This window comes from Ceratotherium simum, chromosome 9 (genome assembly GCF_057802395.1).
Source record: "Ceratotherium simum simum isolate JZ-2026a chromosome 9, ASM5780239v1, whole genome shotgun sequence".
Taxonomy (NCBI): Eukaryota; Metazoa; Chordata; class Mammalia; order Perissodactyla; family Rhinocerotidae; genus Ceratotherium; species Ceratotherium simum.
Window position 1 is genome coordinate 52,701,580 of NC_141908.1, and position 21,166 is coordinate 52,722,745.

Consider the following 21,166-nt stretch of genomic DNA (forward strand, 5'->3'; position numbering starts at 1 on the left):
GATTGAGTGATAAATGAGAAAAGAGAAGATTGTGGGAGACCAAAGCTAGCTGTTTACAAATATATGAAAGGATGCCCTATGAAAACCAAAACCCCCAGCATCAGCATGTTGTGAGTAATCACATATGAACCAGCATGTAATGATAATCTTTCATGATAATCCGACATCATGCCCTATTTGCCACTTGTGTATGGGGCACTGGCCTCAAAGAATCTTACGCTGTAGCAGGGCAGGCTGTGTTATGGCACTACACCATCCTAACTTTTGTTTTTCAGCCCCCATTTGTAATGGAGAGGTGGATGGTAGGAATAATGGAAGATCAGACTGTGGAATGCACTGTCACATATGAGGTAAACTGGGGCTGGGGACGGGAGCTGATGGCTTCATCATCAGTTTCTCAATACGGATATATTTGCTTAAAAATTATTGGAAGAGGGGCTGGCCCCGTGGCTTAGCGGTTAAGTGCGCGCGCTCTGCTACTGGCGGCCCGGGGTTCAGATCCCGGGCACGCACCAACGCACCGCTTCTCCAGCCACGCTGAGGCCGCGCCCCACATACAGCAACTAGAAGGATGTGCAACTATGACGTACAATTATCTACTGGGGCTTTGGGGGAAAAAAAAAAAAGGAGGAGGATTGGCAATAGATGTTAGCTCAGAGCCGGTCTTCCTCAGCAAAAAAAGAGGAGGATTAGCACGGATGTTAGCTCAGGGCTGATCTTCCTCACACACAAAAAAAATTATTGGAAGAGAAACTACTTAACCAACATGAATATGGGAAGATCAGTTATAATAATTACTCTAACAAAGTGCTGAGAAGGAAAGAGAATAGGAGACCCTTACCTAGATAAAGACCGAGGTAGTAAATCATTTATTCATCAGTCAGTGATTGAAGCATCTTCTGCATGCCACATAATGTGTTAGGTACTGGGGATACCAAACAGTGACCAAAACAGAGCTAAACTTATACTTAACAAAAATGTACTATTAAAATTAAAATTCATTCATTTAGCAAATACCTACTGACAGGAACTATTCTGTGATTAGGATAGATTAAATCTATACCCTCTTGAGGCTTATATTCTAATGGAGGGAGACAGATAACTAATAGGTGACAAATAAGTAATGTCAAAGAGTGATAAGTGGTAACCAGAAAATAGTGTGACTGGGGCATTAGATTGGCTGGTCAGGGTGGGCCTCTCCTGTGAGGAGGAGGCAGCAAGAAACGCAGAAGAAAGGCAAGTGCAAGTCCCTGAGGCACAGAGGACAATGACTAGGACAAGGCTAGAGAGGTGGCGGGACCCGATCAGAGAGCCTCATGGCCACTGTGAGGAGTCTGGATTTACTGTAAGCACAATGGGAAGCCAATGGGGTGTTTTACGCAGTCTACTGCTTAAAATAATCTAATTAATATAATTAATCTAATAGCATTAATTGTCAATCAGCAAGATCTTCATGGCTGGTGAAACAGATTGCTCCTTACAAGGTAGAGAACCCTATGGGAATGGGGTGGAGGAGAAGACCTACAGCACAGAGTCTTGGCACACATAGAGATATGAGGGTGCATCTACCATTAATAGGACATGCATTTCATTCATTCATTCAGTTATTCGTTCCAGAAACATTTAGTAAGGATTTACCATGACCTATGACTATAAGAGGAGCTTACACCTATTTTATCTCATTAACCTTGAATAAATACTGAAAGATCGGGGGCATTATCTTCATTTGGCAGCTAAGGAAAATGGACTCAGAGATGAAAGGAAGTCTCGGGGTTTGGGGTAGTCAGTGACAGACTCGGTGGAGTCACCCCAGGTCCTCTGACTGTAAATACAGTTTCCACTCTTCCTCGGCTGTCCTATCTGTTCCCTTCCCAGCAGTAAGATGAGAGAAGTCGGTCTTGAGTTGGACTTCATGCACTGTGGCACCAGGATGGTCTTCCGAGCTGCCAGGGTTTGGCTTTTCAGCATGAGAAATCCATACCCTGGCCAGTCCACTTGTCCAGGATGACCCCATGCTGGAAGCCAATGAGTGTTAACTGCAGTTATTTATCCTCACCAGCCAAGGTGCACAGCTTGTCAGGGTGAGGCAGCTGAGAAACAGCATTAGTTGTCAAAGTGTTGCTTACAGGGCACAAAACCTAAATAAAAGAAGTCGATGGGTCTTGAGGAACTCAGATTCTAGACTATGCTGGAGCCTGTCGACCAGTGCCCACTACCCAGGAAAAGCCCTCTTTCTAGTAACTGGACGGTTATAACAGCCAGATTTCATCTCTAGCTGCCTTAGTTCTGGAGACGCACCACCCCAAATTCTTTTCTTCTTCTTCTCTCTCCTCTTCCTCTTCCTCCATTTCCTCTCTCTCTGAGAGGAGGTGCCTTCTCAGGCTCTGTGATGATACACTACTTGTGTCTGTAACAGTCACTTCAGGGCTCTTTAAACATTTTTTGTGTGTGTGTGAGGAAGATCAGCCCTGAGCTAACATCCATGCTAATCCTCCTCTTTTTGCTGAGGAAGACCGGCTCTGAGCTAACAACTATTGCCAATCCTCCTCCTTTTTTTTCCCCCAAAGCCCCAGTAGATAGTTGTATGTCATAGTTGCACGTCCTTCTAGTTGCTGTATGTGGGATGCGGCCTCAGCATGGCCAGAGAAGCGGTGCGTCGGTGCGCGCCCGGAATCCGAACCCGGGCCGCCAGTAGTGGAGCGCGCGCACTTAACCGCTAAGCCACGGGGCCGGTTTTTAAACATATTTTAATATCCTTATTGAATCCTGAAAGGCTCTTTAATCTAATCTGGTTTGTAATACCTGGTGATGAGGGGGTTTCAGGACAAGAAAGTGGTGTCTCTTGATCTGGTGCCCTCTCCTTTCTCTAATCCTTATTCTTAACGCTCTGTCCTGTCTCACTTTGGCATCTGTTACTCTGCACCCTCCATGGGGGTAATTAGTCCCACCAAGCTACCCACACTCACCCAGTTACCCTGATGGCCAGAGGCAGTCTTGGGCAAAATAGTGGTCAGATTTTTATTTATTCAGCAAAATACTTGTTTTTAAGTACTATAAACAGAAGAAATTGTTTTTCATTTCTTTTTAAACAAGAGGTAAGCTGATATTTGCCAAATACAATAAACTCTGGGACAAGACAACTACATTTTTAACCACTATAATCCACTAAGGAATAAAGTGTTAAAATTTTCCTTTTAATCAAATTACCATATTTAGGCAAACTGAACAAATATGTTACCTAATGCAGTGTGATAATGTTCTAAGGAGTTAAATTGAAGTGACATGAAAACCTAATTTTCTTTCTTCCTATTTTGTAAACATGTGTACGTTTGGTTGTGGGTTTGTCTTTTTTTTTTTACAGAGCGATGTTAGAGCTCCAAAAAGCACTAAACATGTCCACTCAATTCAGTGGAGCAGTACAAAACCCCAGGATGAGGTGAAGGCTGTCCAGCTCGCCATTCAGACACTGTTCCTCAACTCAGAGGGCAACCCTCGGAGCAGGTCTGACTCAAGTAAGTTAGGTGTGCGCCAGACTAGATGCCAAGAATTCTCATACCAGGGATGAGTGCCAGTCTGGGAATAGACATAGATTTCTAATAGACTACTTCCTTTTATTTTTAGAATATTGGTTTTATAAACAGATTATATGGAAAGTAGTATTTATGGACTTATAAATATGAGCATATTATAATAAATTTCAATATTTGGATAACTAGAACAATAGTTGAAAATTAATGATTACGTTATATTGGTAGATAAAAATATGTATGTATATTTATACACATTTATACTCAATTTCCAAAATTGAGGATAAAGATATGAAACTACTTCTGTGTCCAGCAAACATTCCTATGATACCACTGCTACACTGGGGCAACTTCTTGGGTCCTGATGGATACATCAAAGCATGGGAATGACAGAGGAAGGGAGGGAGGGAACAACAGAGGAAAGAAGGGAGGGTAGAAAAAGAGAAAACATGAAATGCATATGATGGATAGTGGTGATAGTAATTACAGATGATGTACAGAAACAATTTAGAAATAACATAGAGGAAGGCCGGCTGACTTACTGTTAAATTGGTCATTATTTGGTAGCTTCAGGGAAGGGTTCTGACTGTCACCTTCATAGTTCCACTCTAATACAACCCACAGTTAGGCTCTGCGGGACTGCGACAAGCTAACAAACACATGGGAGATGGATGCATAAACCCCATGCAATTCACTTTTTACCATGAGAAATATACCTGCCAAACAAACCAGAAACTATGTGCTTTCTGGTCAGTGCATTTTCTTTCCCAATAAAATATACCTTGAGAAGCCATATCAGTGGCTTGGTGGCTTGGAAACAAAGTACCCTAATGGCTAGTGTCACTGAATTATAAGAGTAGCTTAGATGTCCTCCACTGTGAGGACTGGCTTGTCAAGCAGACCAGATATTTTTAAATGTCCACCAGCCAGGAGGCCCAGAATCCTGAGCGATCCTTAAAACTCACCAACAAATTCTTTGAGAGCATGCTGGACCTGCCTTCCTTTGTCAACAGTTGATTCGGCTATTTTCTTTAACAATCACAGCAAGACATTCTGACCAGCAAGATTGGGCTTGAGTTTTTGCCATGTCTTCTCAGCCACAAACACATTTTCAAACATCTCTTGGGCATGCTGTTTCTACACAGGACTAACCCTTATAATAGGTGTTGATTCTTGCTAGCTTCCGTCTCAGAAGGCACTCTATTTCTTAAGTTCTTTTATTTGCTAATTCAACAATCTTGTCTTGCGTGCCTACTATCATGCCTTTAAGAACTTCTCACTATAATAATTTTTCCTCTCCCAAATAATTAATATTTATAGGGCACACCTTACTTCTGTGGGGCTTTCACTGCCATGATGCCACTTGATCCCTACAACACCCTTGTGAAATCTGTGGGGGTCTTCTCTCTCCACTTCTGCTGTATTTTTCTCTTTTACTAAAAGCTGGTTTTCTTTCTTTTTTTTCTGCTTTTGTTTATTTTTATTGATGTAATATTGGTTTATAACATTATATAAATTTCAGGTATACATCATTATATTTCAACTTCTGCATAGACTACATTGTGTTTACCATCAAAATTCTAGTTGCCGTCTGTCACCGTACACATGTCCCCTTTCTCCCTTTCCCCTGTCCCCTTCCCCTCTGGTAACCACCAATCTGTTGTCCAATCTATGTGTTTGTTGTCATTGTTTTATCTTCCACATATGAGTGAAATCATATAGTATTTGGCTTTCTCCCTCTGACTTACTTCGCTTAGCATAATACCCCCAAGGTCCATTCCTGTCACAATAAAAGCTAGTTTTCTGTTTCCCAATGCACACGACACAAAATAGCTGCCAACCACTTCCAAGTTTTATATAGTCCAAATCCCACCACTTTGAGAATCATCAAATATGTAGATACATTATCAGTCCCAATTCCAGACTCCCTAGGGTAAGACTTATTGGTGCTATTTTTTTCAAGCATTCTCCTCTAGGCCAATTAACTGTATCAACAGGGGGAGGTGGTGGTGGGTGGCAGTACCCATGGGGTGGGGTGGGTGGTGAGGACATACTATGCGGCATCATGTAACTATATGGGTGGAGACAGGGTAGACTTTCCCAAAAGAGGGCAATGGGCAGACATCTAATAAGTGTCCTCTACTTCTCTTAAATCTAAATATTTGGGGAGAAAACAAATTATTTTCTCTTTCTCTGAGAGTGTACACAGGAATAGTCAGTACCCTTCCATCTCCCACTAGAATGGCTCTGGATAAACCTTCCCCTCTGGAAGGTTGACTTTAACTGGAGAGGTTGCAGGATAGAAGGAGGAATTGACCTCCCTTTGGCTTACTCCAGTTTTAGCTAGTTTGCCTCCCTTCTTTCCTCCTTGTATTTCTTTTTCCCTTTTGATGTGAAAGCTCAGAGGATACCACCTAGATCAGTTAGGATATATTTTTCAGCTGCAAGTAACAGGAAATCCAACTTCAACTGGCTTCCTCCCAATGGACCAAAGTGTGGTCTCAGGACCAGCAGCCTCAGGACCACCTGGAAACCTGATAGAAATGCAGATTCTCAAGCCCAACCCCAGACCTGCTGAATCAGAAACTGGGGGTAGGGGCAAGCAATCTGCATTTTAGTAAGCCCTCCAGATGATTCACAGGCATTCTAAAGTTCTTAAACCACAGGTTTTAACTACAATAAAATTTATTATCTTCCAAAACAAGAAGTCCAGAGTCAGGCCAGGCCCCAGGTGCAGTAAGATAAGCCAATTTAACCACATTAAGGACAAGGAATGAACCCTTCTTTCCTTTGCCCTCAGCCTAGCTCCTCCATGCTCCCAGTCATCACATAAAGATATGGCAATGAGCAGAAGAAATAGGAGGTCAGTCCCCTCCCTGTTCTCATGTTTAGGAGTGAGAAAGACTTGCCTAGAAACCCCCAGCAGACTACCCCTCAGGTTGCTTTGGCCATAACCTAGCAACTTGCCCATTCCTAATCCTGACATCACTACGTCCAGCTTGGACTAATCAGTCTTCCCCTAGAGCCAGAATGTGGTCCTCTTCCCCCATTGCACATGGCTCCATGGAGGGGGTTGGACACCCAACAAAATCAGGCTCTGTTGGAAGCTAAAATTTCAGAGAAGTCAAGGTGAAGGAAAGATGGCATTGTGGTTGAATGAAGACTGTGAAGAGTGTCTGGACACAAGAGGTCATCTGTATCTGGAAAAGTCATTCACCTCAAAGATGTGGCTCACCTATGCAGAGCAGTGAGGGAGGCTGCTCGCTGGCACAGAGAAGCGAGCATACTCTGTTCCTCTCCAGAAGCTCCATCTGACAAGTAGGGCCAGAGTAGCTCGGAGAGGACCACCAGGGAACTAGAATGTAGGCAACATAGTTCAGGCCTGGGGAAGACAGCAAAGATCCTAGGTGTGAGTAATTTGCTTATTCACTGAAATATAGTTTACTAAATAATTCTTGTTAATTTACCATTTTCTTTTACCTTAACTTCTTCCTTTTTGCCATGAAGCTTCATTTTTCATGGCAGAAAACATTTCTTATTCCTGAACCTCAGGAATCTCTCTCCTCTGGAGATATAAACTATCTTTCTTCCAAACAATCTCTAGCTGTCTCAGCCATTAGAACCCAATTTCTTTTATCTGAATTTAGAGATCTTGAGGATTTAAAAGTGCTGGTTCACGAAAAGACTTTTGTTTATTAAATATGCCCCTGCCATCCAAACACACTTAAACAGCAATTTCTAGAAGTGACAATATAGCTAAGTGGGAAGAAGATGGGATTAAGATGCAGAAGGACCTGGGATTATTAGCCAAGTGACCTAACTAACCTAGGCAAGTTACTTGACCTCCCAAGCTTCAGTCTGCTCATTTATAGAATCAGATTATTAGTATTTAACTGAGAAAATTATTGGGAGGAATAAATGAGATAATGTAAGTAAACCCTATGGGACAATGCCAAGCATATAGCATATACTCAGTAAGTGCAAATGCCCTTATTTTTAAAAAAGTGTTTATAATAATAAAGGAAATGTCCTTATACCTAGGCTGGAATTTCTGTGAATGGGAAAGCTTAGAGCATCCCAAACAGGCTTGAATTATCCTGAGACAGTCTTATGAATTAGACATGCAGCTTTACTGTGGCTTAAAAGATGCTCATTTCCATTTCTTCTGCAGGTGCTGATTGCCAGTGGTTAGATACTCTGAGGATGCGGCAGATTGCATCCAACACTTCTTTACAGCGCTCCCAGAGCAATCCTATTCTGGGGGCACAATTCTTCCCATACTTCAATAACCAGGATTCCTATGCTGCTGCTGTGAGGCGGACCCAGGTGCCCATTAAGTATCAACAGATTACACCTATAAACCAATCCAGAAGCTCCTCTCCTACTCAGTATGGACTGACCAAAAACTTCTCTTCTCTACATCTCAACTCCAAGGACAGTGGCTTTTCTAGTCTCACTACTGACAACTCTTCAGAGAGGGGTCGATACTCAGGTAGAAGCAGGGACAAATACGGTCGTGGTAGTGTATCACTCAATTCTTCTCCTAGAGGAAGATACAGTGGAAAAAGTCAGCATTGTACTCCTTCGAGAGAAAGATATTCTGGAAAATTCTACAGGGTTTCTCAGTCAGCACTCAATACTCACCAGTCACCTGACTTCAAGAGAAGCCCAAATGACCACCATCAACCCAGGACCATACCAGGGATGCCTTTGCACACTGAGACTAACTCAAGAGCTAGTGAAGAGGAGAGCAAAGGCAGCGAAGGAGGATGGACCAAAGTAGAATACCGTAAGAAACCCCACAGGCCTTCTCCCACCAAGACCAACAGAGAAAGAGCCAGGGGAAACTGCCGTGGAAGGAGAACTGTTTGAGGAGTTGAACTAGATGAGATTTTCTAAGCAAGCTTTTTTTGTTAATGTAATAGATTTTGATAATATGATGTCTTCAGATAGAATTAACAAGAAGAGAACTTTTCCATTTTTTGGATTTGGAAAATACCTTTTAATTGAGACTACAGCCAAACCAGGACCAAAATTATGGATGTTGGTTGCCCAGTGATGGTAACTAGACTTAAACGTAACTATGCATATTTTTGCCCCTAATTAACATTTTTAAAGGAAGGGATATGCCTTCTTAGTACCTTAACCACTGACGTTCTGGTTAGCAGGGCCTGGACTAGGGTGAGGTGATATGGGGCACGTGTCTTGGGTGCAAAATGTAAGGGGGTGCCGAAAAGCTCAGTAATCAAGATAAATAACATTCTAATACAATATTTTAATAAATTAAAATTAATGCAAAAAATTCTATGATAAAAAATCAAAATTCTAGATAAAAACAGGATCAATGTTACTGATTTTCCTTTTGTCTAAGGCTCCAACATGGCTTGGCAAGGCACTGTTATTGATCCTGTCTTATTTAAAATTTTGATATTTTGTTCATCATGAATTTTTGCATTGATTTTCTCTTTTAAAATATTGCATTAAAATATCATTTATCTTGATTACTGAGGTGGTTTTCTTTTTTTTTTTTGATGCCTCCTTAAATTTTGTACCCATGGCCGGTGCCTCACTTGCTTTTCCCTGGTCTCAACACTGCTGGTTAGTATTTATTTTAGTAAGATATTTGGGTTTTTATCATGGTCAGAGCTGAACTGACTTGGCTTATAATTTTTAGGCAATAAAAAAGGTTATTGAACTTAATGTGGATTACGATGCATATCTCATTTGTTAAGACTCATCAGAAACCAAAGATCTAAATTGCCTAGGAGATTTGTGGTTATTTCTTTCCCAAAGCTCCCAGGTACTGCCTTTGAATATTATTTTCTACATTTTACCAAAGGAGGAGCAAAGAGGGAAAAACAACAGTCCATAAAGACCTCTTGGGCTGTCAGAAATCTAAAATCTAAAAGAAAACAGACACAGAGCAGGATATAAACATCACAAGCTAAAAGCCAGAGAAACTTAAAATTACCAGCATCCTTGTTAGAGCAAGACAGTAAATACCATCCTTGCAGCAAGAAAGCTCTAAGCAGCTGGGGGTAACGAGGTAAACAGTGTGGGTGGGAGGGCAGGAATTGTGAGATCCAACTTGTGAAATTCTTCATATTTTACAAATCAAAAAGTCTGTGTCAAATAAATAAATGTTACTTTCAATATCATCTGAGATTCTGTTCAACTTTCACTAACCCTGCATGTCAAGTGTCCTTTGGCCTGCATAGGATTCTCAATGCTGTGTGGAAATCCAAGTGACACCCTGGTAATTCTGTGGGGTTGAGTTCTCTCTTAATAGAAACCAGCCATCGAGTACGTACGTGTATTCCCAGTGCAGCTGTGCTGCTCTAATCCAGTGCTTGGGGCCTGGTGGGGAAAACTGTATTTGGGGAGCATTAAAGTCAAGGTTATAGGAAATGACCTTTATTTACGTGGGAAGATGTAACCTAACATTGTCAATTCAACAAGTCTTATTATTTGCCACCTGCATTTACAAGCAAAAGCAATGGGAAATGGTGAAATCAGATAGTGACATACTGTTTTCCATCATGGATAACCGACTCCTCTAATGTGGTAAGCTCCACTGTGATCCTTTTTCGTGAGGCTTATATCAACCACAGTCTGTTTTCAAGTATTTTTTTCGTTTTTAAATTTAAAGAAAAGTGGACTAATATAAAGTATGCTATCTTGATAGCATGCTGCTTCCAAATAAGCAATAAAATATTTTATTTGATTAGAATTTTTGGGCAAGTAGCTGAACACAGAGTCTTAACTGGGTCACTCTCAAAGGAACACTGTATGGCTTTAATTATTAAACAAAATGTGCATTCTGGGGAATTGACTCTAGTTTAAAAGATGTTATGCAAATGACTACTTGTTTCATACTGTTCTCCCCTTCTTGCTTTCTTGGGCCATGGGTTAGAGAATCCAAGCTGGTAGTACATTGACTTAATGACCTCAGTCCTATTTAGTCTAGTAGCTGATCACAAAGAGGTTATTCCAACAGTCCACTAAACTGACCACTTTGTACTAACTCATGGGAAAATACTTGTCAGCATCAATACTACCAGTCAAAACCAAAATAAGAACATCTGGAGTCTGCTTCTTGGTTGTAAAGAAATAATAAGAGTTGGATGTTCTTTTTTTTTTCTAATTATGCTTATTCACCAAAAATTGCTTGCCAGATTGAAAGATGAATGTAAGTCAAAAACAGAGCAAGGATTAACAGGATTTTTTTCTTCCATCAAACTAAATCAGTTGCCAACATGAGGAACTATAAAACCTGGAGGAGGCTGAAGTTAATACCAAGAAAAAAAAAAGATATTTTAAGAGAAAAAAATTATAGAGTCATGCATCACTTAACAACGGGGATACGTTCTAAGAAATGCATTGTTAGGTGATTTTGTCATTGTCTAAACATCATAAAGTGTGCCAAAGGAGAACAAAATTTGCCACCCCAAAATGTGTCTCTTTAACATGAGAATTATTTTAGCATGATTATTTTTAAGAAACAACAGACTCAGAAAGTTTTTCTTGTTACCTCTCCCTTAACTGCCTAGAAGAATTCAGATACACAGCAACTAGAAGGATGTGCAGCTATGACATACAACTATCTACTGGGGCTTTGGGGAAAAAAGGAGGAGGATTGGCAATAGATGTTAGCTCAGAGCCGGTCTTCCTCAGCAAAAAGAGGAGGATTAGCATGGATGTTAGCTCAGGGCTGATCTTCCTCACAAAAAAAAAAAAAAAAAAGAATTCAGATAGATAAAAACACCTGTCTCAGGAAGCGAGCTGTCACCTTAGCATAACATGAACTAGGTGGTAGACAGGCAGGAACCTAGAAAAGCCGATTTTGGGGCTCCCCTCTGTGTTCTTCTGTTTCTGTGTGGCCAAATACTTGTTTTCCAAACATTTGCTCCTTTTCACCTACCTGTGAACTGCCTTCCTTCCCTTTGATGTCCCTGACTCTCCCCACTCCCAACATCTTCTTTTGTCTTTAGCTGAGGATGGTATTTAAGGTGAGGGCTTCGCCATTAGTGAGTTAATCAGTTTTCCTGGATTTCTCCCATGTATACATGTTATTTAACTCTTATTTGTTTTTCTCCTGTTAATCTATCTCAGGTCAATTTAATTCTTAGACCAGCCAGAAGAACCTAGAAGGGTAGAGGAAAATTTTTTTCTCCCCTACAGTCCTTACACAAACCTAGATGGTATAGCCTACTACACACCTAGGCTGTATGGTACTTATCTTATGGGACCACTGTCATATATGCAGTACATTGTTGACTGAAACATCGTTATGTCATGCATGACTGTAGTAGGAACAAATTAAGAAAGTATATCTTGGGTTGGGCACCTCTAAAGGTGGGGATTTGGTGGACCCTAAGTAGGCTTCTGATCCAGTTTGGAACTGCTAAATCTATATAGGATGCTACCATGGAGGCAGTCATTATTCCAGGCATAGCCCAGATAAAGCAGGATGTTCTGCTCTTTGCACAGTCACTGGAGTAGCAGTTCTATAGAACTAACCTGAATAATCGAATAATCCCAAATATGTAAAGGAGAACTGGAGATTATTTATCAAGGACTACTTTAGAAATAAATATAAACTGGTAATTGTTTTCAACCAGTTCGTGAACATAGTTCATAAAAATAATAAAAATTAAACTGCAATGTTTAAAACTATTCACACTAAAATTTAGAACAGTAAAATTTAAACTGGGAAAATTAGATTAAGAAACAATGGCCACAAAAGAAAACTCATAGTGGCACAAGCAATAATTGGTAAAATTAGGTATGAACAAAAAAAATTGATATATAAAATCTTCATTATAAAATTTAAATTGAAAAGAACTGATCCCATGGGAAGAAAATCAGTACAAGAAAAAATTTAATGTGAAAATGGGAAACAATTTTATGTTGGATTTTCTATCAGGAAATTAAACTGACATGACATTCACTCCATGAAATTCTTTCTTGACAAAAACATTTCTCGATAGTTATATAGTTCTGATCAAAATATTTTATCCATAAACGTAGAGTCAAAATTTTTTAGGGTCAAAACAGCAAGATCAGAATGTCTAGTAGTTCAAAATGGCAGGGTCAGAACATCCTGGAGGCAGCTCAGGGCGTTCTGACTTGACTGCAATTCAGAAGGACCAAATATTTTATAAGCCTTGGAAGTACCTTCTCTATAATTTATATTTCACCTCAACAAGTTGGTACAGATATGGCGTGCTTCTAAAACTCTAACTTTCAGAAACTGCTCAGTTACAAGATGCCATGATTTGGTTGTACCAAATTGTTCAGGGTGCAGCATCATTGAAATGTTAAATTATAGACACTGTATTTAGGAGGCCTATAAAATTTCTTGTCATCACTGGATTTAAGAAGCTACAGTTAAGCCAGGATTCCCTGGGGAAGTCAGCAGAAGAGCTGGACCCAGCTCTGCCTATTTGCTATTCCTGGAACTGGTTTATGAAATTGAAGATGTGGGGTAAGTGCCAAATCCATGGTCAAAATTGTTAAGGCTTTAGTGTAGCAGGCACCAGTGACTTCTTCCTCAACTGCCCTTTCCTTTTGACTAATCAGCTGGCCAAATAATGCATGCCCAAATCAAGAAAGTCAAAAAAGGAAGACTGGTGACCTCATGGTTCATTCAAAACTAAAAGTAAATGTTCCTTGGGCCGGCCCCGTGGCTTAGCGGTTAAGTGCTCGCGCTCCGCTGCTGGTGGCCTGGGTTCAGATCCCGGGCGCGCACCGACGCACTGCTTCTCCAGCCATGCTGAGGCCGCGTCCCACATACAGCAACTAGAAGGATGTGCAGCTATGACATACAACTATCTACTGGGGCTTTGGGGGAAAAATAAATAAATTAAAAAAAATAAATAAATAAAAGTAAATGTTCCATTGACTCGACTGTCCCAAAGAAATTCCTTCCCCACCACCAGCTGAATCTCCCTCAGCCCTCAGGTCTGGCTGACATCCTGCTTCCCCAAAGGCCTGTGGCACAGGTCCAGCCACTTCCCACTCTGTACTCCTCTTGGGGGCCTCTCATCACACCCTCCCTTGCACCATTACTCAACCCTTGCAGTCCCCCTCCTCTGAAGGTGCTCTGGAGAACAGCACAGTGCTGCCTGAGAACTTGACGACAGGGAAATAAGACTAACCGCTGAGAATTAATCCACGGAATGGCCACAAATGCAATATCTCCCAGGCCTGAAAAATCTGTTTCTAAATCAGATGGATGTACGAAGCAATCCAAAGAGAGCAGGAGTCTTTTAGAGGCAGTGGGAGGGTTAGGAGGTGGGTTTGGGGACGGCCAGAGGTGGTCAGCCTTGGAAGCCCAGAATAAGGTGATCCACAAAGGAAAAGGTTAGCCGTACCATCCACGCCAGGCCTTCACCCAGGGCACAGTCTGCTGGACACTCGTGGAGGCCTGTAAGCAGGACAATATTGTCCAGCAGAGCCCCTCCCAAACTGATGTGAGCATCCACTTGGTCAGAGAAATATAACCCTGTTGTGGAGACGGTCATATGATCCGGCTCCTGCTCATCCTCTGCATCACCATTTGCCTCTCCGCACAGCAATCAAACACCACACTACAGCCACACTGAGTTGCTGCTGTGCTCTCTCTTCTCTTCAAAACTTTTAGTCCCTCCATCCAGCCTCCCCTGATTGTCTGGCTGATTTCCTTCAGCTCTCTGCTGAGACATCACTACCTCCAGGAAACCCTCCCTGATCCCCAGGTCTGGGTCAGGCCCTTCCTTATGTGTTCACATAGAACCATTTGGGTATTCAGTCATATGTGTCCCCCTTTGTTATAACTGTCCCCAAATTTGCTTGTCTATATTCCTCACTAGACTATCAGCCCTATGAAGGCAGGGACTGTGCCTGTCTTGATCACCAGTGTATCTCCAACACATAGTTGGTACTCAACCTATTTGCTGATTGAATGCATTAATTGATTAATTTATTAATTGGGCTAAGAAACCATCAAATCATCCAAATTCTTGTTCTAATCTCATGCTCATTAAGTGACCTTAACAGGAGTCTCCAATCCACTTTAGCACTATATTTCTAGTGTTAAAATAATTGCCATTCTGGTTTTACACATCAGCCTCTTCTGAGCTTTGCCAAGTGAGTTGGCCACTGAGAACGACTCTGAGACACAGATTAGGTTTTTGGTCTTATCACTGAGGGCAGATTCTGGGTGTGCTGAGGCCCCTAAGGGAAAGGCCAGCCTGCTTTTCCCAAGAAACAGCCCCTTGCATCACAGTGAACTGTGCTCATTTTCCATTTTGAATTTCTACACCTGGTATAGCACTACAAATGCAGGCTGTCAATAAAACACTTGTTAGGGGAATAAAAAAAATAGAAATACTATGTACGTTCAAGAAATTCACATACAGACATTGTCCTCTTAGACATTTATAGAATCGCTCTATATGGCTTTCCTTTCCAGAGGCCCAAAGTTCTGTGTTTTTAATGAATATGTAGGGGAGGAAAAGTAATTTTCCCTCTACACTTCTAGGTTCTTAGCTGAACCCCCCGCCCCCGTAATAAAAGACAGATTAACAGAAGAAAAACAGAAATTTAATAACATAAATACCTCTTGTATACATGGGAGGTACCCAGGAACACTGAGTAACTCGTGAAATGGCCCAAGCCCTCACCTTAAGGACCTAGGACCATGTCTAGCTAGAGGCAAAAGAAGATGTTGGGGGTGAGGGGAGTCAGTTATGGGAGGTTATCAGGGAAAGCACAGTAAACAAGGATCAGGTTGTTATACAGATTTAAGTCCATGCCTTCTCCACTGATTAGAGTTTCTAGAGATTTGATCATCCTTCTCTTCCCGGTACAGAGAAGGCAACACCCTAACCAAATGGAGAGTTCCCTTATAAATGTAAATATCTCTTACAAAAGGGTAACTTTTACTCATTTTCAGAACTTCTCTTGTATCTGTAGTTTCTTAAAAATAATCAGCCTAAAATAATCCTCATGCCAAAGGGGCAAATTTTGGGGTGCCAAATTCTGCTCCCCTTCAAATATCAGTTGTTCCTAATCCTAAGGCCCTCTACAGTCCTGCTGTGACTGCTTCTACAAGTACATAAAGCTTTACTGGAAGGCTGAGCTGGTAGTTTTCCTTCCTCGTGCCCGAAGGCACCAGGCACACTCCGGATGCCAGATGATGCCTGCTCTGGCCGAGACTGTGGGAGGCTCAGTGTTGGTGCAGGGACAATTCAAGATTTGTCAGCTGGTTCTGGCTGATTATCAAGATGTCCAAACTGGCTCCTTTGCTATGTGTAAGCAATTTAATTTTGTGCCTAATTTTAATCTGCAGTGTACTGTATGTCTGCATCTGCTGTGTTAAAGCATTCATTAGCATTTAAAGGGGGAGCTGATGGTATTGATCACTCTTACTAAAACCAAAAACGATCACGCGGCAGTAACTGATGAGCATTCTCTTCAACCACTGAAGTCACAGCCAAAGTTTACGTACTCGAAACACCGGCAGAAAAGAAAATGCCATATTAAAGCAGGGATATTAAAGTGGCATCTGTTATAAGGATTTACGGTTTGCCACCACCCACTCCGCCCCCAGCTTCCCAGACTATGAGCTTCTTGAAGATAGGAAACTTGATTTTCTTCCTGAATTTCTACCACCTGGCACATGTCTGGCACAGAATAGGTGTTCTCAATACATTTTCTGATGAGCAAAGAAATTAAGAAATGAAGGTGAAACAACCAGGGCATATTATACAAACACTCTATAAGAATTACATTTTTCTTACAGACATTATAACAGCTACGAATTGGTATGTAACAAATCACTCTAAAACTTAGTGGCTTAAAATAAGAATAAGCATTTGTTACCTCACACAGTTTCCGTGGTTCAGAAGTTCAGGAAAGGCCTAGCCGGCTGGTTCTGTCTTGGGTTTCTGATGAAGTGTCAGGCAAGGTGTTCACTGGAGATACATTCATCTGAAGGCTTGACTGGTGCTGGAGGGTCTGCTTCCAAGACAGTTCTTTCTCATGGTGCTGGTTGTTGGCGGGAGGCCTCAGTCTCCCCACATATGGATCTTTCCACAGGCTTAAGTATCCTCATGACATGGGGGCTGGATTCCTCCAGAGAGACTGATCCAAGGGGGTAAGGTGAAAGCCACCAGGTCTTTTATGATCTAGCCTCAGAAGTCACCCACAGTCACTTCTGTATTATCCTACTGTCTACACAGGTCAGCCCTATTCAGTACAGGAGGGGAATACCCAAGGGTGTGAACACCAGGGGGGCGAGAATCACTGGGGGGTCATCTTGTAGACTGGCTACCAGACACCACTAAAATCTCTGCACCCCCGAATTGTAATTTGGTGTCTTCTTTCCTGAGCGTTGCGTGTTCTGCTTGTTTTACATTTTCTCACAATCTAAATTTTGAACCTGAGCATAGCTCGATTGATTGTTTGAGCCAGAGAGCATCTTGAAGACCATCTCCAGAAGTTCATTGTCCTCGCTTGACAGATGAAGAAACCAAAGCCTGTAGGGGTGAAGTACCTGCACTGTCAATCAGCCAGTTACAGGCAAAGGCAGAGTTCAAGGCCACCCAGCGTGTGCTCTTCCCTACACTGCTCTCATGGAAGCACATTTGTGAAATGTTTAATCACATGTGAAATTGGTGTTCATGAGGTCCACCAGCTGTAAATTAGCACTTATTTTATTTTGGTACAGTTGAGCCTTCTCGGGTCTCCATAGAGATTGGGAGAGTCTTTATGGATTAGTAGGTGTGACTAAAAGCTTCTAAAAACAAAACATTAAGGCAATTACATTTCCTCTTTCTTTCATCAGGCCTGTGTTGGTTTCCTCCGGATTTTGTGGTGCTTTAGAAAGAACATTTGTTTTATGGAATAAGTATTTCTAACAAAGTTGTCTGTAAAGTACATTTTAATGCTCAATTCAGTCAAGCAAACATTTGCTGAGCTCCTACCTTGTGTTAGGCACTGGCCCTGTGTTCTCTCTGATTTCCATTGTTAACTCAGAAACAAATCTCAGAGTTAGGGGGAATTATTTCCCTACAGACTAAATTAGAAACTTGGAAAGAAAGAGATTGAAACATAAAATGGAATAAGAAAATTCATTCATTTTGTGGGACAGAAATAATTCTTTCCCTACTTCTTTGCCAGTTCTTCGGTTCTTTCTGCACATCACCCCACTCCTCCCCTTCCTCTGACTGTATGCGTTTTGTCCTTGGCTGGGGGACCTGTGGCTCTGAACTTGAAGTTCTCAGAGCTTGGCTTACTCAATTATTCTTTGTCTTTGTCTAAAAAATGTCTAAAAATCACTAGTTCCTGCATTTAATATAATACACTCAATAATGACCTTTCCTTAAATTTGAACAATTATAGCAAATCACTGGCTTATTTAATCAAAGAATCAAAATGAGTGTACTGAAAATGAGAGATCCAATGCTAGATGGAAAATTTTCACAAATCCTTACCAACACGGATGACATTCCAAGGAGACTCAAGAGGACAACTATATCCCTGCTTGTTCTACTGAGGCTTCACTATAAGAAACAGAGCCATTCTAGCTAGATCAAACACAAATTTATTGTAATGTCATATAAAATATATCACGGAAGAAATAACTATGATGGGAGTTAACATTTATTGAGTGATCGCTACATGCCACACCTGGTTCTAAGCCCTTCCTTCGTGGAATCTTCACAATCAGTGCAATGAGGCAGATTCTATTATTATCTCCATTTTACAGTTGAGGAAACTGAGGCTTGAGAGGTTAGCTGTTTGCCCAAGGTAATTCAAGAAGTGGCACTGTAACCAAGTAGGACGCCACAAAGACTGATGCTGGTGGGCTGCTCAGAATTCAAGGTGGCTCCAAGGGCCTAGGTGGGGTTGCTAGATCCTTGCCCCCATGCTCGACTTGGCCCAGCTCACACTTTGAGACAGACCAGAGAAGTCACAGGTTGCTCAGCAGACCCTAGGTTGGGTAGGTGTCCTCCCTGATCCTGAGGCCTTTGAGGAGGAGAGTGTAAGGATGGCATATGATAGAAAGCATGGCCAACTAGGCTGCAAGGGCTTGCAGCTGCAATAATTTTTCTTAGAACAGGGTGTAGGCAAATCTTTCCAGCACATGGTTATTCTCTAATGTCTAATATACACTGTTTGCTAAAAGGGAATATTCAAGCAAATTTGCTGAATTTAATAAGTATTTTTATGTGGCATTTATAAGAACTGTACCAAGAAAATTATGCAGATGAAAATTTCTGCTTTTTGAAAACGATTGAATTGTGAGTAGAAACCTATACTACTCCTGTGTTTCTCCTTTACTCTCACACTACTGTTACGCTCCTAACACTTCTACTATCACACTCATAACACTTCTGACACCAGACGTGTGGGGTTTTTTCCCCCACACCAAGCGATTCTGCGACATCAGCTGGGTATCCTATAATTGAACTCAATTCTGATACCATCTACCTGGAGTTGTGTCAGATCCCACAGGTTAAGGGCTCAGTCTCACAAGACTGCCCCCCAACTTCAGATGCCAATTGCTAGTCCAGATTGTCTCCTGTGCTTCTGACCAATTGACTATAAATCAGAGGTTCCCATGATCCCTTCCTGGGGTTCAAATAATTTGCTAGAGCATCTCACGGAACTCAGGAACAGTTTAGTTATCGTCTACCAGTCTATTATAAAAGGATAGGATAAAGGATACAGATGAACATCCAGATGGAAGACATGCACAGGGCAAGGTATGGGAAGGGGCGTGGAGCTTCCATGCCCTCTCTGGGCACGCCACTCTCCCAGCACCTCCATGTGTTTACCAACGCGGAAGTTCTCCAAACCCCACACAATTGGGATTTTTATGGAGGCTTCATCACATAGGCATGATCAATTATTAACTCCATTTCCAGCTCCTCTCCTCTCTCTGGAGAATCTGGGTGGGGCTGAAAATTCCAAGCTTCTAATCATGGCTTGGTCTTTCCTGTGACTGGCCCCCATCCAGGAGCCTACCAAGAGTTGCCTCCTTAGAACAAAAGACATTCCCAACACCTAGGAAATTCCAAGGAATTTAGGATCTTGGTGTCAGGAACCAGAGTCAAAGACCAAATATTAGAACAAAAGATGCCCCTAGTGCTCTTATCATTCAGGAAAATACAAGGGTTTTAGGAGCTCTGTTCCAGGAACTGGGGCAGAGAACAATAAATATATATTTTCTATTATTTCACAGATTGGATAATTTTATATACCAAAGTGTAATCAGTTTAAACAAATATTTAATAGAGCACCTACTATGAGTAACATCAAGAATAAACTTCTTAAGAGTAGGAATGTAACCACCGGGGCCGGCCCCATGGCTTAGCAGTTAAGGGCGCGTGCTCCGCTACTGGTGGCCTGGGTTCAGATCCCAGGCACGCACCGACACACTGCTTGTCCAGCCGTGCTGAGGCGGCGTCCCACATACAGCAACTAGCAGGATGTGCAGCTATGACATACAACTATCTACTGGGGCTTTGGGGAGAAATAGGAGGAGGATTGGCAATAGATGTTAGCTCAGAGCTGGTCTTCCTCAGCAAAAAGAGGAGGATTAGGATGGATGTTAGCTCAGGGCTGATCTTGCTTACAAAAAAAAAAAAAAAGGAATGTAACCACAGGCTCTCTAGGACCAGGCTCTCTAGGACCAGTTCAACTGAACCCATCTTATAAACAGAGTAATAAAGAGTGGCTTTTCGGGAACTGAGAAATGACCACTTGTCCAGTTCAGGCTGGTTGAGACCACCAACCCATCAACTGGGCCTGTGCAAATGCCTGACAAGTGACCCTTTTGACATCAGGGGACTGAAAACACAACCCTCAGATCATACTAACACCACCATTTTGTGAACATGCGTCCTATGAAGAGCCATGAAGCTTGACTGTGCTTGTGCAGGTCATCAATTACCTCACTTCTCCTTACCTCCAATCATTTATCTCCGCACTTCAGACCACCCTGCCCTTCATCCCACTATTTTACTCTCTGTTTTTGTGAGTTTGGCCTTTTTAGACTCTACGTATAAGTGATGTCATACAGTATTTGTGCCCCAGGCCCTGGATCAGGGAGACAGATTTGAGAGCGTTGCCTCCCGTCTCCTTGCAGACTTGTCTCGCAATAAAGCTTATTTCTTTTCTCAAAAGCTGATGCCGTAATAATTGGCTGTTGATGCACATTGAGCAAGAGAATCCCAATTTCGTGCAGTAACAGGATTTGAGTTTGTAGAATTTGAGAGCTAGGAAGGACTTAGAGAATCACTTAGTGTTCCTCAGACTGGGCTCAGATGTGTTCAAAAGGTCACACATTCTTTAAGACATTTTTTTAAGTTTGGGTTTGTATTTCTATAATAATATAAAAAAAATATATGAGTGTATTTTGGATCTTCTGGATGGCTACCCCAAACATATGTACTGCTGTGTAATTTCAGTGTTTGAGTCTGTGTTTTTGTTAATGCTAAATAGCGTCAACATTAATTTTGGTGGGCTAATGATAAAAGAGGAAAAATTAATAATACACATGAACTGTATTTTGCCAAAACTCATTGCATGCTGTGGTTTGGTTTCCCAGTAGCTTGAACAGAGAAAAATGGTGACAGAATTGGGTA

At 41.7% G+C, this 21,166-nt stretch overlaps 1 protein-coding gene across 2 annotated transcripts in view; it reads left to right on the forward strand.

Moving 5' to 3' along the window:
* Positions 1-9,685, forward strand: part of MAP3K20 (mitogen-activated protein kinase kinase kinase 20) — a 172,137-nt gene extending 162,452 nt beyond the window's left edge. For both annotated transcript variants that reach the window (XM_087435401.1, XM_004426630.3), the window contains exons 18-20: positions 276-350; positions 3,362-3,512; positions 7,699-9,685. In XM_087435401.1, the coding sequence (XP_087291527.1) occupies positions 276-350; positions 3,362-3,512; positions 7,699-8,399 (927 nt within the window). In that variant the 3' untranslated portion in view covers positions 8,400-9,685. The remainder of the gene's footprint in view (positions 1-275; positions 351-3,361; positions 3,513-7,698) is intronic.
* The last annotated feature ends 11,481 nt before the right edge of the window (positions 9,686-21,166 follow it).